This window comes from Tachyglossus aculeatus, chromosome 3 (genome assembly GCF_015852505.1).
Source record: "Tachyglossus aculeatus isolate mTacAcu1 chromosome 3, mTacAcu1.pri, whole genome shotgun sequence".
Classification (NCBI taxonomy): Eukaryota; Metazoa; Chordata; class Mammalia; order Monotremata; family Tachyglossidae; genus Tachyglossus; species Tachyglossus aculeatus.
Genome location: NC_052068.1, coordinates 23,866,882 through 23,894,541, shown reverse-complemented (window position 1 = coordinate 23,894,541; position 27,660 = coordinate 23,866,882). Strand labels below are relative to the sequence as shown.

General features: G+C 46.4%; 1 protein-coding gene across 1 annotated transcript in view; it reads right to left on the bottom strand.

Moving 5' to 3' along the window:
* ABCC2 (ATP binding cassette subfamily C member 2) overlaps window positions 1-27,660 on the bottom strand; it is a 117,351-nt gene that overhangs the window by 41,845 nt on the left and 47,846 nt on the right. Inside the window, exons 6-16 of the mRNA XM_038743866.1 lie at window positions 27,043-27,098; window positions 25,260-25,491; window positions 22,937-23,112; window positions 20,354-20,531; window positions 16,283-16,537; window positions 13,757-13,822; window positions 7,948-8,085; window positions 7,559-7,705; window positions 6,688-6,772; window positions 5,251-5,317; window positions 1,567-1,693 (exon numbers count right to left, since the gene is read on the bottom strand). Of these exons, the coding sequence (XP_038599794.1) occupies window positions 1,567-1,693; window positions 5,251-5,317; window positions 6,688-6,772; window positions 7,559-7,705; window positions 7,948-8,085; window positions 13,757-13,822; window positions 16,283-16,537; window positions 20,354-20,531; window positions 22,937-23,112; window positions 25,260-25,491; window positions 27,043-27,098 (1,527 nt within the window). The remainder of the gene's footprint in view (window positions 1-1,566; window positions 1,694-5,250; window positions 5,318-6,687; window positions 6,773-7,558; window positions 7,706-7,947; window positions 8,086-13,756; window positions 13,823-16,282; window positions 16,538-20,353; window positions 20,532-22,936; window positions 23,113-25,259; window positions 25,492-27,042; window positions 27,099-27,660) is intronic.

Here is a 27,660-nt window from a genome sequence, read left to right as displayed (position 1 = left end):
GGATAGAGCATGGGCCTGAAGTCAGAGGTCCTGGGTTCTAATCCCAGCTCTGCCATTTTTCTGCTGTGTGACCTCAGGCAAGTCACTTTACTTCTCTGTGCTTCAGTTACCTCAGCTGCAAAATGGGGATTAAAACTGTGAGCCCCACATGGGACAGGGACTGGGCCCAACCTGATTTACTTGTATCCGCCTGAGTGCTTAGTATAGTGCCTGGCATGTAGTAAGCACTTAACAAATACCACAATTATTATTATTATTATTGTTATTATTAAAATGGGGATTCATTCATTCATTCAATCGTATTTATTGAGTGCTTACTGTGTGCAGAGCACTGTACTAAGTGCTTACGAAGTACAAGTTGGCAACACATAGAGATGGTCCCTACCTAATAGCAGGCTCACAGTCTAGAAGGGGGAGACAGAGAACAAAACAAAACAAATTAACAAAATAAAATAAATAGAATAAATATGTACAAATAAAATAAATAAGTAGAGTAATAGATTAAGACTGTATCCAACCTACCCCAGTGCTTAGTACAGTGCTTGGCACATAGTAAGTGCTAATAATGTGCATCTAGCTTTACTTCTATTTATTCTGATGACTTGACACCTGACCACGTGTTTTGTTTTGTTGTCTGTCTCCCCCTTCTAGACTGTGAGCTTGTTGTTGGGTAGGGACCGTCTCTATGTGTTGCCAACTTGTACTTCCTAAGCACTTAGTACAGCGCTCTGCACACAGTAAGCGCTCAATAAATATGATTGAATGAATGAATGAACTTAGCTTTAATTCTATTTGTTCTGACGACTTGACACTCGTCCACATGTTTTGTTTTGTGTTGTCTGTCTCCCCCTTCTAGACTGTGAGCCCGTTATTGGGCAGGGACCGTCTCTGCATGTTGCCAACTTGTACTTCCCAAGCGCTTAGTACAGTGCTCTGCACACAGTAAGCGCTCAATAAATACGATTGAATGAATGAATGCTTAACAAATACCATTAAAAAAGCAGAACAAATCATGTCATGCTGACACCCTGAAAGCCAGTTCAAGTTCAACAATTAAAATCTGCCTCAGAAAATATGCCAGGCCAAAGCACTTGGACAGCAAGGCCCCCTCGTTGCTTCCCAGAGCCACGGGCCTGAGCCCCGCTGACCCAGGCGCCCTTCACAAGTCCTTAGCAGGCCAGGCTGGTGAGGGAGCACAGGCTGAGGCCCAGCGCCAGCCTACGGGGACAGCGTGGGTGTCAGTCAGAGCCATCACACTGCAATTATTCTCCAAACTCACCCAGCGCCGTGGGTATCCCAAGGCAGCCTTCCGACTCCGAGCCAACCACAGGGTCTAACGTGGCTGGCCAGCACTGGCAGAGCTAGCGTTGGTGGGAGACCACGCAAAGAAACGGCTTCTACTTCCCCAGCCAACTCCCTCTGACTTTGAGCAGGTATACAGGCTTCCCAGACAGACAGACATTTCCCTGGCTTCCAGCTCGGATCCTGAAGTAGGCCCTGCCAGCCCCTTCTTGCAGCCCCCGGTTGAGCCTTCTCCTGGGCCCGAAACCCCCCACATCCTCTCACCTTAATGGTGATGCTCCCGTGAACATGCTCCATCTCTCCCAGCAGGGCTGAAATGAGGGAGGACTTGCCAGAGCCCACAGCCCCTACCACGGCCATCAGCTGACCAGGCTGGACGTCCAGAGTGACACTGAAAGACATGGGAGACCGTTCCAGGTTCAGAAGGTGATGCTGAGGGAACCCAACTCCCAGAAGTAAACTGGGCATCTGGAGTCGGGCTACTTTTCACCAGAACACCTCACCCCGTGGCGGCACGGCAGCCCCCACCAATGCTTGCATCCTGGGTCCACCTGTCTGCCTCTTGGCAATGGCAGGCGGCAGCACTGGTTAATTCGCCTGAGGTGAAAACTTCTCTCTTGGTCAGGAATACCCACCATCCTGTTTCTGGGCCCAGCCAGAAAGCTGAGGTTTATTTATCTATTGACTTAGTTTTTGGTTTGCCCTAATGGTGCTGGAGTCCGCCCATCAATCAGTCAATCAATCAATCAATCGTATTTATTGAGCGCTTACTGTGTGCAGAGCACTGTACTAAGCGCTTGGGAAGTACAAGTCGGCAACACATAGAGACAGTCCCTACCCAACAGCGGGCTCACAGTCTAGAAGAGGTATTTGTTGTGCTTACGCCGTGCAGAGCACTATACTAAGTACTTGAGACAGCACAGTAGAGTTAGTAGACGTGGCTCCTGCCCTCAAGATTCTTATAATACACTTGGGGAGACGGAGAGTAAGATAAATGACAGGTGAAAGAAGCAACAGAAAATAAGGATATGGACATAAGTTCATCCATTCATTCATTCATTCAATCGTATTTATTGAGAGCTTACTGTGTGCAGAGCACTGTACTAAGCGCTTGGGAAGTACAAGTTGGCAACATATAGAGACGGTCCCTACCCAACAGTGGGCTCACAGTCTAGAAGGCGGAGACAGAGAACGAAACAAAACATATTAACAAAGTAAAACAAATAGAATAAATATGTACAAATAAAATAAATAAATAGAGTAATAAATACATACAAACATATATACAGGCCTCCAGGAGGCCTTCCCAGACTGAGCCTCTTCCTTCCTCTCCCCCTCGTCCCCCTCTCCATCCCCCTCATCTTACCTCCTTCCCTTCCCCGCAGCACCTGTATATATGTATATATGTTTGTACATATTTATTACTCTATTTATTTATTTATTTATTTTACTTGTACATATCTATTCTATTTATTTTATTTTGTTAGTATGTTTGGTTTTGTTCTCTGTCTCCCCCTTTTAGACTGTGAGCCCACTTTAGGGTAGGGACTGTCTCTATATGTTGCCAATTTGTACTTCCCAAGCGCTTAGTACAGTGCTCTGCACATAGTAAGCGCTCAATAAATACGATTGATAATGATGATGATACAGGTGCTGTGGGGAGGGGAAGGAGGTAAGGGGGGGATGGGGAGGGGAAGAGGGGGAGAGGAAGGAGGGGGCTCAGTCTGGGGCTGTGGGAGGAGAATCTACATCCTTAGGGTTTATGGACTCTAGCGGTACTGTAAAGAGGGAAAATCAAGTGGGGAGAGGAAACATTAGTCAGGGAAAGCTTCCTGGAGGAGGTCTGATTTTAGTAAGTCTTCGAAGTTGGGGAGAATCGTGGTCTGTCAGATATGAAGGGGGAGGGAGGCAGGAGGATGTGAGTGAGGGGTCATGGTGAGAGAGACAAGAACAAGGCACAGTGAGTAAGTTGCCCCTCTGCCATGGAACTCAGGACCAGACTACCCTGACACAACGCAGAGCAACTCCAGAACCAGGAGCGCAAGAACATAAGCAAGGTGATATCAGGTCAGACCAATGGTCCATCCAAACCAGTACTATGCTCCAACGTGGTTCGGATGGACTACAGGTATTGGGAGGAATAGAGTGATGGTTGCCTCTCTTGACATCCATCCTCATGGGTGACGTCTCTTATAGTTCCCTCGATCCCAGACCAATAACACATCGCGGACCGATAGCCCATCGTGGACCGATAATGCATCACAGATCGAGAACCTGTCATGGATCGATAACTCATCTCGGAACGATAACCCGTCATGGACCGATAACCCATTACAGACCAATAATGCATCGCAGATCAACAACCAATCACGGACCCACAACCCATCCTGAATTGAACTAAATCCTTCTTAACCCTTCTAACCCAGGGACATACAGACTGGGGCCAGAGTATTTGCTTCCATTTATCGTAAGATTGTGTTTCTTTTATGTTGCCAACTTGTACTTCCCAAGCGCTTAGTACAGTGCTCTGCACACAGTAAGCGCTCAATAAATACGATTGATTGATTGATTGATTGATTATAATTTGGCAGCACACGACCAGGGCGCAGAAACTCTCTCTGCTTCATGGGTCTCTCTGCGCTAACCCATGTCCACAAGGAATTTTCAGGCTAACAGGGGAGACCTATGTAATTATTTACAATTAGGAGGAAAACGAATATGGAAAGTTGAATAAGTGGACGGATAAGTGCTTAAGCAGCAAAATGTGTAAATTGACAGGTACCAAGACCTACATTTGGCTTTGAGTGATTAAGTGCTGAGGCGGTAGCGGGGAGGATGTGTCACCTGGGGGAGAAAAAAATTCCCAGAAGCTTTCTGCTCTGAATCCTTCTGTCCCTGGTCACACCCTATTATAGAGCGGAGGTCTAGGCCGAAGAAAGCATCCTTCCGCTAAGATGTACAACAGAAGGGGCCGGGGGTGGGAATGCGAGCCCAAGCTTCTCTCAGCCGAGTGCTGGAAGCAGGGGACTGCTCTCAGCCTCCTTGGACTGGGATGGGCTGTGGCCCAAGGGATCCAAATTGGGGTCTTAAATCACGTCCTGTGGGATGTAGACTCTAGATGACCAAGAAGCCCCCCTTGTCCCTCCCACTCGCCCTCCCATCCTGATGGCTCTTTCTTATACCGCACTCAGGAAAGACCAAAATTTGAGACAGCCCCAAGCTGGATCTCTAGGCTTTAAGCTCATCGTGGGCAGGGAATGTACCTGTTTATTGTCACATTGTACTATCCCAAGTGCTTAGTGCAGAGGACACAATAAGCGTTCAATAAATACGATTAAATGAATGATCTCTAGCACTTCAAGTTTATAGAATTAGAAGAGGATCTAGCATATTGGCACCATCCAGATCACCTGAGCTTTTCCCTCCCGTGCCCCATTGTTCTCCTTTCTGCCTTAATCTTTGGAAAGAGTCACCTCCAGATTCTTCAGCTCCCTCACATGGGAACCTCAAGCAATCAAGCCATAGTATTTATTGAGCACTTACCCTGTACAGGGCATTGTACTAAACACTTGGGAGAGGACATTAGAGTTAGCAGCCATGATCCCGGCCCTCAAAAGTTTTACAGTCTAGCAGGGGAGACAGATACTGAAATGCACTGTGGCAAGGGGGAAGCAAGATAGTATAAAGACACGTATACAAGCGCTGGGAGGGGGGTGAGTGTCCACGTTTTTAGGTGATATGGAAGTACTTAAATGGCTGTTGTGGGGAAATAGGGTGGAGAGATGAGAGCCCAATCAGAGAAGGCCTCCTGGAGGAGATGCGATTTCAGAAGGGATTTGAAAGACGGGCAGAGTTGCGGTCTGCCAGCTGTGAATGGAGAGAGAGTTTCAGATGGAGGGAAGGTGAGAATGAGGCTACTGTCAGAGACACGGCGGGTTGGTGACTCACTCTCTGATGGTGGGGTCAGCATCTTGATCCCAGGTAAAGGAAGCCTTGTGAAACTGTACTGCGTTATCTGTTGAGAGAATTTGCCTCTTTCAGCCACGGCCCAGGCCCAAGAGTCCACAGTTTCGTTGGGCTCAAGGGCCACTACTTCCTTACAGCCCTCAGAGTCCCCACCCCAGAGAGAAAGAAGATCACAGGTTCAAATCCCGACTCTGCCAATTGCAGCTGTGTGACTTTGGGCAAGTCACTTCACTTCTCTGGGCCTCAGTTCCCTCACCTGTAAAATGGGGATTTTACCAAGCACTTAGTACAGTGCTCTGCACATAGTAAGTGCTCAATAAATACGATTGATGATGATGATGGGGATTAAGACTGTGAGCCCCCCTTGGGACAACCTGATCACCTTGTAACCTTCCCAGCGCTTAGAACAGTGCTTTGCACATAGTAAGTGCTTAATAAATGCCATCATTATTATTATTATTACCCAAGAACCACCCCCTGCCCCTGAACATTTTCATTGCTTTCAAAGAGCTCACTTCCTCATCTACTACCTAATGTAGCCTCACTCAGTTCTTGTGAATGGTGGTATTTGATAAGCTCTTACTATGCACCTAGCACTGTACTAAGCTCTGGGGGCATCCCCCCCGCCCTACCTCCTTCCCCTCCCCACAGCACTTGTATATATCTGTACAGGTTTATTACTCTATTTATGTTACTTGTACATATTTACTATTCTATTGCCCACTGTTGGGTAGGGACTGTCTCTATATGTTGCCAACGTGTACGTCCCAAGCGCTTGGTACAGTGCTCTGCACACAGTAAGTGCTCAATAAATATGATTGATTTTGTTAATGATGTGCATTATAGCTATAATTCTATTTGTTCTGACGATTTTGACACGTGTCTACATGTTTTGTAATGTTGTCTGGCTCCCCCTTCTAGACTGTGAGCCCGTTGTTGTGTAGGGACTGTCTCTACATATTGCCGACTTGTACTTCCCAAGCACTTAGTATAGTGCTCTGCACACAGTAGGTGCTCAATAAATACGATTGAATGAATGAATGAAATACAATATAAGCAGCTCGGACACAGTCATCACCATCATCAATCGTATTTATTGAGACAAGTCCCTGTCTCCTTGGGGCTCACAGTCTAAGAGGGAGGGAGAACAGATATCTTGTCCCCATTTTCAGTTGAAGTAACTGAGGCACAGAGAAGCTAAGTGACTTGCTCATGATCCCACAGCAGACAAGTGGCAGAGTTGGAATTAGAACTCAGGCCCCATTTTACAGATGGCGAAACGAAGGCAGAGTGGCGACTTGCCTAAGGCCACCTGGAAGTTTGGGGAAGTGCAAAGACCAGAGCTCAGCCTTTGACTCCCTATCTACTGTTCTATCCACCAGGCTTCCCTCCAAGTAAAAGGGCTGCACCCCCACTTACTAAGAGTGGGATCACACCGAATGGCTGAGGTATCCAGGTCATCCCCACTCAAGTACTTCTCCAGGCGCTCTGTGGAAACGCTAGCCTGGAGGAGAGAGCACAGTGTCATGTGAGTTGAGAAGCCTCCTGGAGAGAAGGCCAGTGACTCAAGACGTTCAGAGCTACAGGGGTAATTGAGAACGCTTCCTTTCAATTTCAGCTCTGCCATCGGGCTCGCCTTTTCATAAGACACTTTCCCTCTCCCTCAGAGTCAGAATTTCCTCTTCAATGGAGAGGACACCCTGAAAGAGTCTATAGAGGTGAGAGGAGTCGCTGAAAGAGTGGTTGAGGTTGGGTGTAGGGAGAGATTTGACAGGGGTGGACCTATCTGTGGGTCCTGAATCACCAGGACCAATCATTTAATCAACAATGGTATTTTTTGAGCGATTACTGTGTGCAGAGCACTGTACTAAGCAGTAAGGAGAGTATGATGCCACAGAGCTCCCTGCCCACGAGTTTACAGTCTAGAAGGGGAGACGGGCATTAATCTATGTTGCCAATTTGTACTTCCCAAGCGCTTAGTACAGTGCTGTGCACACAGTAAGCGCTCAATAAATGCGATTGAATGAATGAATGAATAATTTATAGATATGTCATGCAGAGCTAGCCAAAATTCCACAGTGTGGGCTGGGGAGGTCCTCTAGAAAGTGTGCGCTCCTCACCATGTCGCACCTTCCCACCCCAACCACAGGCTTTGAAACAGCTGTGTCCATTGCATCTGGATCTCTCACGGAGCAGAAGAACGTTACAGAATATTGTTGCCCCATCAGGGAACGGATGTTTCTGGGAGTTCCCACCTCATGATTCGGGAGCGGTGGAAGTCTCTGCTTACCTGCAGCAGGGTGGAAATGAGCATGGGAAGCATGGCCAGGGGAAAGCGAAGCAGGTTAAAGAGGGTGATGGAGGTGAAGGCCGTCTGCGCGTCTAAGATGTTGTTCTCGTTCACCAGGACGTAGACCCCAAAGGTGATGACAGACACCTGAAAGAATAAAGCCATTCAGGCACCTGCGGCTTCAGAAGGGGCATGCCTAGTCCCCTGCACATCGCCCATCCTAACTCTTGCGCTTCAACATCCTCAGGGCAAGGACTGCTCTCTGGGAGGCCACCGTCCCGGGCAACCCCCTGCCCCGTTCAGCCCACAGACTGCCCTCACTCACCTGCCATCTCCCATTCATTGCCCAAGATGTCGCCTCTTTGCCCCCGCCCCTATCCCACACTCACCAAAACAGGAGTCATGCTGAAGATGAACACAATGACAGCCTGCAGGTAGGCAAAGTTTTTCAAATTCTTCACCTCTTTTCTGCGGACCTCCTGGACCTGCGTCTCAAAGGAGGGTTCCCAGGCAAATAGCTTTAAGACCTAAAGAGTCACGGAGATGGTATCATTACCATGGACAGCTAGAGAAAACACCCGGCCTAACCCTCTCCCCATCCCCTGACACCAGGTACTATCAGAATGCCTCCCTCAGAAGCTCATGCACACTTGCGCTTTTCAGACAATAGCTCTTCACTCAGAACCCCTTTAGAAAGCACACTTCAAGTAGTTAACATACTAAGGGAGAGGGGAAGTGTTTCCTTTAGAACATGGCTGGGTATCTTCCTTTTAATGGAGATACTTGCTGCAAAGCGTTGTCCCAGAAAATGGGGGCCTCTCAAGGCTCAGTTCTGGGTTCTCTTCTCACCTCAAAAGCAGGGAAGGTGTCTGTTATATTGTTATATTGTACTCTCTCAAGCACTTAGTACAGTGTTCTGCACACAGTAGCGCTCAATAAATATGGTTGACTGACTGACGCTCCCTTGGAAAGGTCACCCACTCCCATTGTTTCAACTACCACTCCTACGGAGATGAATCCCCAAATCGACCCTGATGGGACCACCCTCTTTCCATCCCTGCAAACTCCATTCATTCAATCGTATTTATTGAGGGCTCACTGTGTGCAGAGCACTGTACTAAGTGCTTGGGAAAGTACAGGATAGCAATAAAGACTGACAATTCCTGCCCACCTTCTCCTGTCTCCAGGACATCTCTACATAGATATCCCGTTGGCTCTTCAACGTATCCAAAGCGGAGCTCTCCATTTTACCTCCCAAATCCTCTCCTCCATTTAACTTTTCCCATCGCTGTTGAAATCACCATCATCATCAATCGTATTTATTGAGCGCTTACTATGTGCAGAGCACTGTACTAAGCGCTTGGGAAGTACAAATTGGCACAAATTGGCACCATCATTGTCCCCATCTCTCAAGGCCACAGTCTTGATATTATCCTCAACTCCTTTCATTCGTATTCAGTTTGTTACCTAATCCTGTCAGTTCTTTTATTTAATAGTAGTAGTACTCTCCACTCTCGGGCTTCAAGGCTGTCCATCACCTTGCCCCCTCCTACCTCACCTCCCTTCTCTCCTTCTCCAGCCCAGCCTGCACCCTCCGCTCCTCTGCCGCCACTAACCTCCTCACTGTGCCTCCTTCTCTCCTGTCCCGCCGTCAACCCCCGGCCCACGTCCTCCCCCTGACCTGGAATGCCGTCCCTCCGCACATCCGCCAAGCTAACGCTCTTCCTCCCTTCAAAACCCTACTGAGAGCTCACCTCCTCCAGGAAGCCTTCCCAGACTGAACCCCCTTTTTCCTCTCCCCCTCCTCATCCCCCCGCCCTACCTCCTTCCCCTCCCCACAGCACCGGTATATATGTTTGTACAGATTTATTACTCTATTTATTTTACTTGTACATATTTACTATTCTATTTATTTTGTCAATGATGTGCATCTAGCTTTATTTCTATTTATTGTGATGACTTGACACCTGTCCACATGTTTTGTTTTGTTCTCTGTCTCCCCCTTCTAGACTGTGAGCCCGTTGTTAGGTAGGGACCGTCTCTATATGTTGCCAACTTGTACTTCCCAAGCGCTTAGTACAGTGCTCTGCACACAGTAAGCGCTCAATAAATACGATTGAATGAGTGAATGAATGAATTTCGATCAATCATATTTATTGAATGCTTGCTGTGTGCTGAGCACCGTACTAACTGCTTGAGAAAGTACAATATAACAGAGTTGATAGACATGTTCCCTGCCCACAATGAGCTTATTATTATTATCGTATTTGTTAAGCACTTATTATGTTGTAATAATAATGATAATAATAAGTGTTCGGCACTGTTCTAAGCACTGGGGTAGAAACCAGCTAATTAGATTGGACACAGTCCCTGAATCCCATGGGTCTAAATAGGAGGGAGAAAAGGTATTGAATCTCCTTTTTATAGCTGAAGAAACTGAGGCCCAGGGGAATTAGGGGACTTGCCCAAGCAGTTGGCAGAGCCAGCACTAGAACTCAGGTCCTCTGATTCCCAGGCCTGTGCTCTTCCCACTAGGCTGCTTCTCGAAAATGCTCTTCCTCTACAACATTTCCACCCTTAATCTAAACTTCCTACCCACTGGTCCAAGCATTTGGAATATAGTGACAGCCTGCTGTGAGGGTAGGGACCGTCTCTATGTGTTGCCACTTGCCCAAGCTCTTAGTACAGTGCTCTGCACACAGTAAGCACTCAATAAATACGATTGAATAAATGAATGAATGACTTGACTGCTGATCAGCCTCCTCACTGACCTCCCAGCCTCCAGCTTCTCCCCTCTCCTGTCCATACTTCACTCTCCTGCCTAGATCATTTTTTTTAAAATATCATAATGGGCACATCTCTTTATGCCTCAAAAGCCTCCAGTGATTGCCCATTTCCTCTAGATCTTTCTTAAAAATATCATAATGGGCACATCTCTTTGTGCCTCAAAAGCCTCCAGTGATTGCCCATTTCCTCTCCACATCCAACAGAAACTCCTCACCGTTGGTTTCAAGGCACTGGATTGGCTTTCCCCCCACTATTTACGCTTGCTCTTCTCCCACTATACTCAAGCTCATATGCTTTGCTCCTTTCAAGCCAACCTACTCAGTTTACCTCAATCTCATCTCTCCGTCCACCTACCTCTTGTTCGCTTCTCCTTTCTGACTGAAATTGTCCCCACCCCTTCACACCCGGCAGACCGCTGCTCTCCCCATCTTCAAAGCCCTTCTAAAATAAAATCTCCTCCAGGAGACCTTTCCTGATAAACGTCTCCTATCCCCTCACCCAGTTTCCCCCTCAAAAGCCAATTCACTTCTGCACCACTTAAGCTCTTGCGAACTCACAAGCTCTGTAGCCCTTATATACATACCTTTATCCTACTTAGAATTTGTTTCAGTGCCTATCATCCCCGCTAATAATTATAGTAATAATAATAAGGGCATTTGTTAAGGGCTTACTATGTGCAAAGCACTGTTCTAAGCGCTGGGGAGGATACAAGGTGATCAGGTTGTCCCACGTGGGGCTCACAGTCTTAACCCCCATTTAACAGATGAGGTAACTGAGGCACAGAGAAGTTAAGTGATTTGCCCAAAGTCACACAGCGAACAAGTGGTGGAGCCGGGATTAGCACCCATGACCTCTAACTCCCAAGCCCGTGCTCTTTTTGTTAAGCCATTTGAGATTTTGTCTACTAGTACTATTGTACTTCCTTAAGCACTAAGTAGAATGCCCTGCACAGAGTTGGATTGGGTCTGCTTGGCTGGATCTTCGTGAGTTTACTCCTCTCCAATCCATCAATCATCTTTATTGAGCACTTACTGTGCGCAGAGCACTGTACTAAGTGCCTGGGAGAGTACAACAATATAACAGACACATTCTTTGCCCACAACAAGCTTATGGTCTAGAGAGGGAGACAGGTACTAACATTCCCTGCCGTTTCCATTTCAACCTATTTTTGCTCCTCTTGTGTAAAGGTGGGCAACAGCTGGTCACCGTATTCTCTGTGCAAAACCCTTCATGTACTCAGATCATCAGAGTTCAATTTGATGTCACATTTTATTTTATTTGTACATATTTATTCTATTTATTTTATTTGGTTAATATGTTTCGTTTTGTTCTCTGTCTCCCTGTCCTAGACTGTGAGCCCGCTGTTGGGTAGGGACCGTATCTATATGTGGCCAACTTGTACTTCCCAAGCGCTTAGTACAGTGCTCTGCACACGGTAAGCACTCAATAAATATGATTGAATGAATGAAGGAATGAATGAATAAATAAATACGTGCTCTGGGACTGGGGCTGGTGGTAAATAAAGGGAGCAACTCAGAGTGAAGAAGGGAGTGGGAGAAAAGGAAAAGAGGGCTTACTCTTGAAGAGTAATTGTCTGTCAGATATGAAGAAGGAGGGCATTCCAGGACAGAAGCAGGACATGGGCGAGAAGTCGCTGACAAGATAGATGAAATAGAGGTACAGTGAGTACGTTGGCATTAGCTTTAATTTTATTTGTTCTGACGACTTGACACCTGTCCACGTGCTTTGTTTTGTTGTCTTTCTCCCCCTTCTAGACTGTGAGCCCGTTGTTGGGTAGGGACTGTCTCTATATGTTGCCAACTTGTACTTCCCAAGCGCTTAATACAGTGCTCTGCACACAGTGAGCGCTCAATAAATACGATTGAATGAATGAATGAATGGGAGGATGATAAGCAAGATGCTCAGAACAAAGTCTGTTGAGCTTAGGAGTCAAGAGGGACTGAGTGGAGTTGGTGGTTTAGGGTCAGGGAGTGTGGGTTTTCACTTTTGCTTAAACACTTTATTTTCCTCTGTCTCTGTAAGACATGGGGGTTTTCAGGCCCTATTACTGTCCTCTGGTAGAGGATAAAAACATCCATTTATATTACAGAAGGGGGTCTAAAGCATTCTTTCAGCCCGCCTAAAAATAAGCAGGGTGGCAGTCATAAAATCATGGGTTCTAATCCCGGCTCTGCCACTTATCTGTTGTGTGACTTCGGGAAAGTCACTTCACTTTTCTGTGCCTCTGTTACCTCATCTGTAAAATGGGGATTGAGACTGTGAACCCCATAGGGGACAGGGACTTTGTCCAACCTGTTTTAACTTGTATCTACCTCAGCATTTAGAACAGTACTTAGGGCATAGTAAGCACTTTAAAAAGTACCTTAATGATTATTATTATCATTAAGAAACTTGATGGGCATGATCTGCTGTAAAGACATCCATTCACCTTTGTTGGTAAAAAGCAAATTACAATAAAAATGAATGAAGAAGCCGAGGGAATAGCTGATGAACAGAGGAAGTAGGGCAGAAGGTCAGCCACTTCATGAGCATCAAGTGGCCCTAGTCCCAACAACTGAGCTCTGCTGGCCTCTCCTGTGGGCAGCAGGGCAGAATAGGGTGGTCCTGGGATAGGGGACTCACTTGGATTGCAAGCCCCACGAGGGACTGGTTCCAACCTAATTCACGTGTATCGACCCCAGTGCTTAGAGCAGTGTTTGACACACAGTAAACATTTAACAAACACCATTAAAAAAAACAAGAAAAAAGGTCAGTCACCTCCCCCTCAATCAGGAAATGAGATCGGAGACTCTCCCTTCTGTGTTGCCCTTACATGTAGGAGAAGCAGCATGGCTCAGTGGCTTTGGAGTCAGAGGTCATGGGTTCAAATCCCGGCTCCGCCAACTGTCAGCTGTGTGACTTTGGGCAAGTCACTTGTCTTCTCTGTGCCTCAGTTCCCTCATCTGTAAAATGGGGATTAAGACTGTGAGCCCCCCCATGGGACAACCTGATCACCTTGTGACGTCCCCAGCACTTAGAGCAGTGCTTTGCACATAATAAGTGCTTAATACCATTATTATTATTATTATTATGTGGATCTGACCCTTCAAGCACTTATTATTCACTCTGCCCTCAGCCCCATAGCACTTATGCACATATCTGAAATTTATTTTAACGTTTGTCTCTCCCTCTAGACCGCAAGCTCCTTGAGGATGCAATTGATGATGGATTGATGATGGACAGGGAATGAGTCTACTCACTCTGTTGCATTCCATTCTCCCAAACACTTAGTACAATGCTCTGCGTACATTAAATGCTCAATAAATACCAGTGATTGACTGATAGCAGTTCCCAGTGGTCAGAAGTCAGAATTTGGCCTCCTTCCCTAGGTTACCTGACCCTTCTTCTCACCTTTATCCCATTGAGGATCTCAGTCATGCTTTTCAAGCGTTTGTCTTTGTGCTTCATGTTTTTTACCTATGAAGAGAAAAGAGGAAATAGGGCCAGGCACTGTAAACTTTATGGACAAAAAAACAACCAAAGGGACAAACTTTTTGTGTGTATAATGTGGCTGTAGGTGAGCCCTGCATTGGCGACATACACACTCAGAAGTGAATTTCATGGTCAGAGGTATCATCTTCTAACAAGAAGTTAGTAGTCTTTGTGTTCTTCATGTTATGTGTATATAATACAGAATAGTATCTAATTATAGTATAGTATCTATATATATATATATCTCTCTATATTAGATATATATATATATATATATATATACATAATATTGTATAGTATAGTTAGTCCCACTCTAGACTGTAAGCTGGTTGAGGGCAGGGAACATGTCTACCAATTCTTAGAGAAGCAGTGTGACTCAGTGGAAAGAGCACGGGCTTTGGAGTCAGAGGTCATGGGTTCAAACCCCAGTTCCACCAATGGTCAGCTGTGTGACTTTAGGCAAGTCACTTAACTTCTCTGTGCCTCAGTTACCTCATCTGTAAAATGGGGATTAAGACTGTGAGCCCCCCCCCCGAGGGACAACCTGATCACCTTGTAACCTCTCCAGCGCTTAGAACAGTGCTTTGCACATAGTAAGTGCTTAATAAATGCCATTATTATTAATTCTGATATACTGCACTCTCTCAAGCACTGAGTACTGTGCTCCGTACAGAAGTAAGCACTCCGTGGCTTAGTGGAAAGAACCCAGGCTCAGGAGTCAGAGGTCATGGGTTCTAATCTCAGCTCTGCCACTTGTCAGCTGTGTGACGTTGAGCAAGTCACTTACCTTCTCTGTGCCTCAGTTGCCTCATCTGTAAAATGAGGATGAAGACTGTGAGCCCCACGTGGGACAACCTGATGAGCTTGTATCTATCCCAGTGCTTAGGACAGTGATCGGCACATAGTAAGCGCTTAACAAATACCATCATTATTAATAAATACCACTGATCGAAAGACTGATTGCAACTCCTTCCTCTGGCCAGTCCGGGCCGGTCTCACGCGAGCAAGGGGAACCAGAGGTGAGGAGAAGATGGAGACCGAGAGGACGGACCTCTCCAGTTCCTTTCTTCCCCGCCCCAACTTTTTCCTTGGGTACAGCTGGAAGTTTCAAGTTGGGGGTCAGGAACTGGGACACAGGACAGAAGCAACCACAGCCATAGCTCCGGCTTCCAAACCGAAGTTTGTCTGGACAGCGGGAGGAAATTTTCAGTTTCCAAACTGAGTGAACACTGTCTGGTATGATGCCCACTGTATCCCCCGTGGGCACTAGAGGTCCAACTGAGTGCATGGCAATAAAAGGAAAGTGCTTGGGTGCTGAACTGAGGAGGGGAAGTTGAGAAGAAGTGAGACAGCATCTAGGAGAGGCTGACGATAATAATAATAATAATGGCATTTATTAAGCGCTTACTATGTGGAATGCACTGTTCTAAGTGCTGGGGTGGCTATAAGGTGATCAAGTTGTCCCACGTGGGGCTCACAGTCTTAATCCCTATTTTACAGATGAGGGAACTGAGGCCCAGAGAAGTTAAGTGACTTGCCCAAAGTCACACAGCTGACAAGTGGCAGAGCCGGGATTCTGACTCCAAAGCCTGTGCTCTTTAATAATAATCATCATCATCATCAATCGTATTTATTGAGCGCTTACTATGTGCAGAGCACTGTACTAAGCGCTTGGGAAGTACAAATTGGCAACATATAGAGACAGTCCCTACCCAACAGTGGGCTCACAGTCTAAAAGTCTAATAATAATAATAATAATAATAATGACATTTGTTAAGCACTTACTATGTGCAGAGCTTAGCGCTTAGTACAGTGCTCTGCACATAGTAAGTGCTCAATAAATACGATTGATGATGATGATGATGCAGAGCACTGTTCTAAGCGCTGTGGGGGATACAAGGTGATCAAGTTGCCCCACATGAGGTTCACAATCTTAATCCCCATTTTGCCGATGAGGTAACTGAGGCTGAGAGAAGTGAAGTGACTTGTCCAAGGTCACACAGCAGACATGTGGATGAGTCAGGATTCGAACCCATGACCTCTGACTCCAAAGCCTGTGCTCTTTCCACTGAGCTACGTCTTTCCGCTGAGCCATGCTGCTTCTCATGATGATGAAGGCTCAATGAAGGTCTTCCAAGAGGTCTGGGGTTAGCTTCCCACTGTGCCTTTGGCAACGCTCTCTCTCCCGCCACGTGTCAGGAAACAGGGTCGGAGGGCAAAGGTTAAGGTGGCAGAGACTGAATGTGCACAAGGGGTGAGTTGGGGGTGGAGGGGTTCATTTTCCTTGGGGCTGCCCAAAATCTTGGAGTTCCTTCCTCTCTTATGTCAGCCCCAAGCTCCTGGCCCAATAGTTGCAACAAAGAGAGCAGAGGTCAAAAAGGCTTCAGGATTGTGTCCCCCGGGGTTGAGAGAGGAGAGCAGCCCCTCCGCTCCGCACTCCCCTACCTGAATCCGCTTGCATTTGGTGGCCAGCAGCCCGTTAATGGGGATCATCAGGACCAGGGTTCCAAGCCCGGCAAGGATGGAGGGCCCCATCTCCATCCACAGGAAGACAGTAGCCAGCACGATCTGAAGAGGGCACGACCACAACAGGTGAATGAAGTTGGCCACTTCCAGAAACCGCTGGGCGTCCACAGACATCAGGTTCACCATTTCGCCCACAGTGTACTGCTTCCTGGAGGCGTTGGAGATGGCCAGGGCCTAAGAACAAAGGGAAGAGGTTGACAAGTTGGCTGTGGAAAAGGAAGCCCTTTGCTCAGGAAAATGGAGACCGCCTGATCCCTCCCTAAGGCCAAAATGAAAGGCTGGGCTCGCCACCAGGCAGGGGAAGTCAGGAATCACTCAATCATATTTACTGAGCACTTACTGTGTGCAGAGCACTGTACTAAGCGCTTGGGAAGTACAAGTTGGCAACATATAGAGACAGTCCTTACCCAACAGTGGGCTCACAGTCTAGAAGGAAGGCCTCAGACCTCCCTGGAGCACACCTGCTATTTCTTTATTGGCCCATCCAGGGAATATTGTGGGGAGGATCAGACAGTGCGGCCTGTAGGAAAGGGAAGAGGAGGAATGGCAGTTGAAACAACCCAGCCCGCACACTTAGCTCCTCTAATGTTAACCTTCCCACTGTGCCTTCATCTCGCCTATTTCACCGCTGACTCCTAGCCCAAATCCTCCTCTGGCCTGGAAGGCCTTCCCTCCTCAAATCCAACACAATGATTCTCCCCCGCTTCAAAGCCTTATTGAAGGCCCATCTCCTCCAAAAGGCCCCCCCAGACTAAGCCCCTCCTTTCCTCTTCTCCCGCATCACCCTGACTTGCTCCCTTGGTTCTTCCCCCCACCATCATCATCATCAATCGTATTTATTGAGCGCTTCCTGTGTGCAGAGCACTGTACTAAGCTCTTGGGAAGTACAAGTTGGCAACATATAGAGACAGTCCCTACCCAACAGTGGGCTCACCCCCCGCCAGCCCCAAAGCACTTTTGTGCATATCTGTAATTTATTTATTTGTACTGATGTTTGCTTCCCCGGCTCTAGACTGTAAGCTTGCTGTGGGCAGGGAATGTGTCTGTTTATTGTTGCATTGTACTCTCCCAAGTGCTTAGTACAGTGCTCTGCACACAGTAAGCACTCAGATACAACTGAATGAATGAATGGAGGGAGGGAGGCCTAAAGATAGTAGCCAATGGGCAAATGTCCAGTTTTCCCAGTAGAAAAAGTGGCCCCTAAAAACCCCAACTAGCCCAACTCCTAGGCCCTGTACAGAGAAGGAGATCTCACTGTGAGCAGGGAACATGTCTACTGATGCCGCTGTAGTGTACTCTCTGAAGTGCTTAGGACAGTGCTCTGTACATAATTAATGCTCAATAATACCATTGACTGACTGGATTAAAATCTTTCATGATGATGATGGCATTTATTAAGAGCTTACTATGTGCAAAGCACTGTTCTAAGCGCTGGGGGAGGTTACAAGGTGATCAAGTTGTCCCACGGGGGGCTCACAGTTTTAATCCCCATTTCACAGATGAGGGAACTGAGGCACAGAGAAGTGAAGTGACTTGCCCAAAGTCACACAGCTGACAGTTGGCAGAGCAGGGATTTGAACCTATGATCTCTGACTCCAAAGCCCGGGCTCTAAGCCATGCTGCTTCTCCAATCAAAAGTCCCAGAGCACAACACTGTCGAAAAGCAGCGTGACTCAGTGGAAAGAGCCCGGGCTTTGGAGTCACAGGTCATGGGTTCAAAACCCAGCTCCTCCAATTGTCAGCTGTGGGACTTTGGGCAAGCCACTTAACTTCTCTGTGCCTCAGTTATCTCATCTGTAAAATGGGGATTAAGACTGTGAGCCCCCTGTGGGACAACCTGATCACCTTGTAACCTCCCCAGCGCTTAGAACAGTGCTTTGCACCTAGTAAGCGCTTAATAAATGCCATTATTATTATTATTATTTATTCAATCATATTTCATTCAAATTTACTGAGTGCTTACTGTGTGCACAGCACTTTATTAAGTGCTTGTAAAGTACAATTCAGCAATAGAGACAATCCCTACCCACAAACTCTCCTCCCAATCGATCAATCAATCGTATTTATTGAGTGGTTAGTGTGTGTTGGGCACTGTATTAAATGCCTGAGAGAGTAGAATACAACAAAATTGGTAGACAAGTTCTCTGCCCACAATGAACTTACAGTCTAGAGGATAACCGGCTATCTTCAGTTTGGGTCTTGGGTGCCATTTCCAGCAAATGAAAAACTTTGGGTTACTCAACTCTTGTTGGGTTTTGTTGTTTTTTTTTAACTTCTATGGACTCATCTGCTGGGTGCGTCCCTTGTTCCAATTAAGGGTGAAATGCTAAGGTAAAAGTGGGGTGACCAGAGGTAGCAGCCCAAAAAACTGGCCCCTGAGGCTCATCGTACCACACGAGCTTTGCTGGCATGCAGTGCATTCCATTACTCACTCAATGGTGTTCCTTGAGTGCTCCCTACGTGCAGAGCACTGTACTAAGTGCTTGGGAGACTACAATGCAACAGAATTAGCAGACACATTTCCTGCTCATAATGATTGAATGAATGAATGAATGAATGAATTGAATGAGCCCCCGCCAATTGTCCTCTCCCCCTCCTCATCCCCCCGCCTTACCTCCTTCCCCTCCCCACAGCACATGTATATATGTTTGTACGTATTTATTACTCAATTTTATTTGTACATAAATATTCTACTTATTTTATTAATATGTTTTGTTGTCTGTCTCCCCCTTCTAGACTGTGAGCCCACTGTTGGGTAGGGACCGTCTCTGTATGTTGCCAACTTGTACTTCCCAAGCGTTTAGTACAGTGCTCTGCACACAGTAAGCGCTCAATAAATACGATTGAATGAATGAATGAATTGAATGAGCCTCCTCCAATTGTCCTCTCCCCCTCCTCATCCCCCCGCCTTACCTCCTTTCCCTCCTGACAGTTGTACGTATTTATTACTCTATTTATCAATTTATTTTATTTGTACATATTTATTCTACTTATTTCATTTTGTTAATATGTTTTGTCTTGTTGTCTGTCTCCCCCTTCAAGACTGTGAGCCCCCTGTTGGGTAGGGACCGTCTCTGTATGTTGCCAACATGTACTTCCCAAGCGCTTAGTACAGTGCTCTGCACACAATAAGCACTCAATAAATATGATTGAATGAATGAATGAATGAGACTGCAGTTCAGAGAGGGGGGCAAGCATTAACATAAATTAATAATTTATAATATATAATTTAAAGACATGTACGATAGTTCTATAAGGTTGGAAGTGGAACAAATAACAAATGTCCTAAGGTCACAGATCCAAGTGCATAGATGATGCAGAAAGGAGAGTGGGCCGGGGAAAAGAAGGCTTAATCATCATCATCATCAATCGTATTTATTGAGCGCTTACTGTGTGCAGAGCACTGTACTAAGCGCTTGGGAAGTACAAGTTGGCAACACACAGAGACAGTCCCTACCCAACAGTGGGCTCACAGGGAATCGTGATATGAAGACAACACAAAACTGCCATTTTGCAGGCATTTGCTCCACTGACTGAACCAGCCGGAGCCTAGAGCATTTCTCTGGCGTTCTCCGAACCTTGCAATTGCTTCAGCGCCCTTGAGTTCCCTCTCAGGTGAACGCGGAGTCTGGTTCAGGGCAGAGAACTCAGAGGCAGGAGCCTCAGCACAGGGAGGCTCATCACCGAACACGGAAAACCAGACAGAAAGGAATCCAGTACAGGAACGGAACCAGAGAGGGGGCAGGCCGGCTGGAAACCGGGCTGTCTGATATAATACGACCTCCAAGCCACATTGAGTAAGATCCACTCCCGTATCTCTTCCCCTAACCATTCCCGAATCTCTTCTCTCTCTCATTCTTTCTCTGACTTCCCCAGTGTCTAAGACGCGGTTTGGGAGGTGAGGCCCAGGCCTCCGTCCCCATCGCCCTCTCTCTCGCTTCCCCTCTCTTTGCTCTAGGATAAAGTCATCCTGGGCAGGATCCCGCTCACCTTCTTATACACAGAAGCTATGAGGGTGGTTCTGACGTTCATGCCCAGGATGAAGCAGTGTTTAAAGTACATCTGAAGGCAGAGGGACTGGATGAGTGCCACCAAAAAAAGGAGGACGGCGTAGATATAGCCCATCCAGGAGTACTGGGTGGAGTCCGTCATAAAGGAAATCATCCACCTGAAAAAGCAAACACAGGTTATGAGACCATTCATTAATTCAGTCAATCGTACAGCCAGGCCTCCCAGAATTCCTGTCCCTTGGTTTGCGCAAGAGTGATCGATGATGACCTTGTCTCTTCCAGGTGATCAGAGTCGTGGAAGCAAGGAGGCCCCCCCTCTCCCATGCTACCCAACTGCCAGGAACCAGGTGGCAGGAAGGTCAGTAGATGCGTCTCAGCGCTTAGTACAGTGTCCAGTGCTTAGTACAGTGCCTGGCACATAGTAAGCACTTAATACCATTATTATTATCACTATTACCATTATTTGGTAATTACCGTTATTATTATATTATTACATTATAATTATATCATATAATTTTATATAACACAATACAATATTTATCATATCATATATATATCATATTGCATTGTATTATATTATTATGTTATGTTATGTTGTGTTATGTTATATATTATATTATATTATTAATTATATTATATTATATTTTACATTACATTATATTATATTGTATTATTATATATTATATTATATTTTGTGTTATATGTTATATATTATGTTATGTATTTTATATTATATTATATTGTATTATATTATATTAATTATATTATATTGGTTTTTTTTTTACTACTGTTATTACTATTTGGATCTCTGGAGGGCCCAAAGAGAGAAGGCCCAGGGTACTGACACTTTCCTATTTCTTACCCTCAGCCTTTCCCTCATCTGTTAATTCCAATGATGAAAGTTTCCCTGGAACTGGGCTATCTCCCGTCTTCCTGCTAGGCCACTTCACCTTCCAGCTTTCTCAACCACCTCCTTCCAACCTTTCAACATACCACTAGCACGCCCATCCTCCCAACCCTGCAGCGAGTGAGATCGGTATTTCTGTTCAAGATTGGTTTCCGGTCTTCAATGTAGTGTTTGCCCTGGGCGTACTCAAGCTTCACTTACTTTTTTATGAAACACATTTTTGTGAAACCAGTTCTTGGATCTTTCTCTGCCAAGTGCATCAAGTTCACTCTCTGAACATCACTTCTTCCATCTCGCGAAGTCAGAGGTTACCAAGGCAGTGACATGTAGGGGTAGCCGAGTGACCCAATCTGACCACCACCGGGAACCCTGACCCATCCAGGTTCTATCTCCCCTATGTGTCATCGAAGGGTGCTGATTAGGATAAATTTGGGCTTGGAGGCCTTGTATTGCTCTCCAGTATACTAAGGGATTTTGAATTCAGTTCCATTTAACAATAAATGGCATTTAGACTAGCTAGAGGAGCAGCGTGGGCTAGTGAAAAAATAAATAAATTTGTGGTATTTGTTAAGCACGTAGTATGTGTCAGGCACTGTACTAAGTGCTGGGGTAGATATTAATAATAATAATGGCATTTATTAAGTGCTTACTATGTGCAAAGCCCTGTTCTAAGTGCTGGGGAGGTTATAAGGTGATCAGGTTGTCCCACGTGGGGCTCACAGTCTTAATCCCCATTTTACAGCTGAGGTAGCTGAGGCACAGAGAAGCGAAGTGACTTGCCCAAAGTCACACAGCTGACAATTGGCAGAGCCGGGATACAAGTCAGTAGGGTTGGACACAGTCCCTGTCCCACTTGGGGCTCACAGTCGTAATCCCCATTTTACAGCTGAGGTAGCTGAGGCACAGAGAAGTAAAGTGACTTGCCCAAAGTCACACAGCAGACAATTGGCAGAGCCGGGATACAAGTCAATAGGGTTGGACACAGTCCCTGTCCCACTTGGGGCTCACAGTTTTAACCCCACTTTACAGTTGAGGTAACTGAGGCACAGAGAAGTGACTTGCCCAAGGTCATGTAGCAGACAAGTGGCGGTGTCAGGATTAGAATCCAGGTCCTTCTAACTCCCAGGCCAATGCTCTACCAACTCGGCCAAGTAGCCAGAGTAAGAGGACGTGGGTTCTAATCTCAGCTCCACCAGGTGTGACCTTGGGCAAGTTACTTAACTTCTCTGGGCCTCATCAGCAAAATGGGGATTCAAAACCTGATCTCCCTCCTACTTAAACTGTGAGCCTTGTGTGGGACAGGGACTGTGTCTGACTTGATTACCGTATGTCATCCCCAGCGTACAGAACGGTACTTGACACATACCAAGCTCTTCACAAATACCACAATTATTATTATCATTATCATCCAGAAAAAATACAAGAGTCTAGAACATCCCCTCCCTCCATCTTAGCCCCCTCCTCAGATCCACAGTTTAGAGGCAATCTACGGAGATGATCATCCAGCTGCTCTTTCGTTGTGAGAACTTCAGAGGATGGAGGCAGGGAGGCCACGGGGTTGGGACGGACAGGAATCTGGCTACATAAACTCTTGGTGAAGGCGCCTCCAGGACTCTGGAGAGGGATGGGGACGGGGCTGAGGGGGGACGGACTCACTTCAACAGCTGAGGACTCACAAACGCCAGCAGATCGTGCAGCAGCTTGAGTAGGAATGATTTCAGAAGGATCCCTCGGAACATTTTAAAAAGAACTTTGACCAACCAGGATTTCGCATAGTCCTTCTCAGTTTCAGACGCGGACTCTTTCTTCTTTCTCTTTGACTTCCTTTCCTCCTGAACACAAAACCAATAATAATAATTACGGCATCTGTTGGGTGTTTACTATGTGACTGGAAGTGCCGGGGTGGATACAAGCAAATCGGTTGGACACAGTCCCTGTCCCACATGGGGCTCACAGTCTCCATCCTCATTTTACAGATGAAGTAACTGAGGTGAGGAGATGTGAAGTGACTGGCCCAGGGTCACATAGTGGTGGGGTCAGGTGGGCATGGACGGCGAGGGCCAAGGGGTGGTATGTCCCAAGGTGACCCTGGGGTACCGGCCATCTCAAGGTCAAATGCTATCTCGTGACCACCTGAGCCAGCAGGCGGAACTCGGAAGTGAGGGTGGGATACCGTCCCCACAACCAAAACTGCTAGATTGACAACCCAAGCCGGGAATACAGAAGGTGTCCCTCACCCCTGTGCCAATCAAATTAGCTATGGAGGAGGGTGGAGGGGGGACAGAGGAGGAGAGACTGATCCCCCTTTTTCCTCTCCTCCTCCCCATCCCCCCCCGCCCTACCTCCTTCCCCTCTCCACGGCACCTGTATATATGTTTATTTATTCTATTTATTTTATTTTGTTAATATGCTCGGTTTTGTTCTCTGTCTCCCCCTTCTAGACTGTGAGCCCACTGTTGGGTAGGGACTGTCTCTATATGTTGCCAACTTGTGCTTCCCAAGCACTTGGTGGAGTGCTCTGCACATGGTAAGCGTTCAATAAATACGATTGAATGAATGAATGACTTTGGGCAAGTCACTTAACTTCCCTGTGCCTCAGTTCCCCCATCTGTAAAATGGGGATTGACTGTGAGCCCCCCGTGGGACAACCTGATCACCTTGTAACCTCCCCAGCGCTTAGAACAGTGCTTTGCACATAGTAAGTGCTTAATAAATGTCGTTATTATTATTATTATTACGTTTGTCCAGATTATTACTCTATTTTACTTGTACCTATCTACTATTCTATTTTGTCAATGATGTACATTTAGCTTTGATTCTGTTTGTTCTGATGACCTGACACCTGTCCACATGTTTTGTTTTGTTTGTCTGTCTCCCCCTTCTAGACTGTGAGCCCGTTGTTGGGTAGGGACCGTCTCTATATGTTGTCGACTTGTACTTCCCAAGCGCTTAGTCCAGTGCTCTGCACACAGTAAGCGCTCAATAAATATGATTGAATGAATGAATAGCAGACAAGTGGTAGAGCTGGGATTTAGAACCCCTGACCCTCCAACTCCTAGACCCGTGCTCTATCCGCTTTGCCATGTTGCTCCTTCCGAGTCATGACAATGTCAAGGAGGGCAGGAGAGAGACCTCAGTAAAAGTCAGACCCCAAAACACTCTCGGTTGGGGGATAGAGAACATTAAGTACGCAAATTCTTTGGGTGAGGTGAAAGTGCTAAAGTGCAATTATTCTTTCACTTCCTGCCCATTACTGAAGCCCAGCTGCCTGGATGTAGACGAGGAATCAAGCAGTTCCCAAGGCTCCGTAGAAAGTCTTGTTAGACTTTCTTATTAATTATTCATCTTGTTGGTCTTGTTAGCGATTCATCAGTGATGGATAACCCCACACAGGTTAGCTTCTGGGGCAGTCTCCCAGTATTCCCCACACGGCCTCTGTTCATTAGCTTGCCAAAAGCTCTGTTTGAACCTTGCTCAATTCAAGCCTATCTCCCTAATGGCTCAGTTCTCTTTTAGAGCTGGTTGAGCTTCAGACAATTCGTCCCGTGACTCAGCTCATCTTTCCTGAGAAACGCGAGGCAGAACCACACACCCCAGAAAAAGACCGGGCTCTCCCCAAACAAGGAAGGAAAATGCTAACAAAGGTAGCTAGAAAGCTCAAAGCCAGACAGCGGGACAAGTCCTCAGAGGATGAAACCCCAGCTCTTAATACAGTGCCTGGCACATAGAAAACACTTCACAAATAACATTAAAAACAAACAAACCTGGGGATCAGGAGCATCTGCCAGGGGAGCAGCAACCTCTAGCAACCCCAAACAAGGAAGGAAAATGCTAACAAAGATACCTAGAAAGCTCAAAGCCAGACAGCGGGACAAGTCCTCAGAGGATGAAACTCCTCCTTCCTGTTACCCATCCGGACCCACGCACACCCGCGAGCCTCCCAGGGCCACCGGGCGCCCTGGCGTTCCTAGGAAATTACCAAGACGAGGACGTCTTGGCTCTGGCTCTTGTTTAGTCCGTTCACTGTGCTTTGGGATTTAACACGGGCGTTCTTCTTCTGGCACCGCTTCTCCAACTCCTGCTTGGCCTTTTTCAAGTCCGCTTCCATGTACCGGTTAAAGTTGGTGGTGAGAACGGAAGTTTGGTCTGCCTCATTCAAATTCCACATATCATCTAGAGTCAGAGTGTCTTTGTAGCCTTTGTAAACCATTCTGGAAAAGAGCAAAGCCCAGTCAGAGAGCCACCCACCCCCAAACTGAACAAGTCGATGGACCCCCCCCACCACTCCCGCTTCCTTGGAACGTGTACTCCAGCTCACCCTGGTTATTCTGGATAGCAACAGCTTCTCACACCATCAAGAATGAGACATACAGCGTGGACTTTCCCTTTCTATCCTAAAACATACAGAATCCCAATCGGGAATCCCCTATCCTAACGTCAGCTCAACGTTATAACCTTTCCAAATGCAAGATGTTTTAGAGAGCTCACCCTGTTGCTGGCAGCGGCCACTGGGAGATACTAAGGAGCCCCTCGGGAGCTATAGTGGGTTGAGTACCACCTGCAGTGAAAGTTAGGGGCTTCTGGTCCCTGAACACCTGGTTTTCACAGACACCAAGGTTTTAATCCAGGCTCTGCCTCTTGTCTGTTGTGTGACTTGGGCAAATCACTTAGCTTCTCTGTGCCTCAGTTACCTCATTTGTAAAATAAGGATTAAGACTGTGAGTCCAACGTGGGACATGGGCTGTATCCAAACTGATTAGCTTGTATCTACCCTAGCTCTTAATACAGTGCCTGGCACATAGAAAACACTTCACAAATAACATTTTTTTTTAAAAAAAAGAACCTGGGGTCAGGAGCAGCTGCCAGGGGAGCAGCAATCTTTAGCAGTTGTCTAAATGATTGCAGACTTTTCCATCCTGCTCCTCCCACCATTTACCTGCTGTGTGCCCTTGGGTGAGTCATTTAACTTCCCTGAGCCTCAGTTCCCTCATCTGCAAAATGGGGATTCAATAATAATAATGGTATTTGTTAAGTGCTTACTATGTGCAAAGCACTGTTTTAAGTGCTGGACCTGTTCTCCTTTTTCTTAGACTGTGAGCCCCATGTGGAACCTGATTATCTTGTATCCACCCCAGCACTTAGTACAGTGATTGGCACGTATACACTTAACACATGCCACAATTACAAACACCACCCAGCTTGTCACTGCCTTTTCTCCTATTTGAATTGGGTCAAGCTTCGTGAAATTAGGGTTGTTGAGGCCAACGTATACATTTCTTTCTAGAGCTGAGACTCATGGTCCATATCTGGAGCTGAGGGGACATGGAGGCTGGGTTTAACATGAGGCAGCGTGGCTCAGTGGAAAGAGCCCGGGCTTAGGAGTCAGAGGTCATGGGTTCAAATCCCAGCTCTGCCAATTGGCTCTGCCAATTTTCAGCTGTGTAACTTTGGGCAAGTCACTTAACTTCTCTGGGCCTCAGTTACCTCATCTGTAAAATGGGGATTAAGACTGTGAGCCCCCTGTGGGACAACCTGATCATCTTGTAACTTCCCCAGCGCTTAGAACAGTGCTTTGCTCATAGTAAGCACTTAATAAATGCCAATATTATTATTATTATAGGTCTGGGATTAAAGCTTACTGACTAAATAATAACTGACTGAATAAATGATCGAATGAATGAACTGATTCCCTTGGAAAGAGTGAGAAGGAAGGGGAAAAGAAAAGAATGAATGGCTTGGTCCAGGTCCTAGGAATTTCTTACCTGTCAAACCAACTATAGGTGATGGAGCTGAGGAAGGAGGCGGTGGCTGATGGATTCTGCAAGACATAAAGAAAAACCAAATTGACTGTGAGTGGGGCACCAAGGGATTCCGAAGCCAGAAATACCTTAAGATTCGTTAGCCAAAACCCAGCCCCAGGAGTCCTTCTCCTGTGTTCTTGAGGGACAGGAAAAGGAAAGATTATTATCATTCTTTTACCTCCAAATTCATGGGGAGAGGAATTTATGACATTCTACCCAATCACAAGCCTAGCTGGTGCTTTATTCAACTTACTGCTCCCAAAAGAACTCTAGTCCCCAAACTAAGGCCCCCCGCAACTCTTCCCATTTATAGGTAAGCCAGTTTAACCCTTTGACCATTACTTAACCAATCAATCAATCAATCGTATTTATTGAGCGCTTACTGTGTGCAGAGCACTGTACTAAGCGCTTGGGAAGTACAAGTCATTCTGTATGATGATTTACACTCCGACACTCCAACGGCAACTTATCCTAGGAGATTCATAGTCTTAAGAAAATGATTCACAACTCTCTCATCTTTATACAAAAATCCTTATGTGTTTCACGGAATCCCTTGATATTTGTGAACTGTTATAGTTT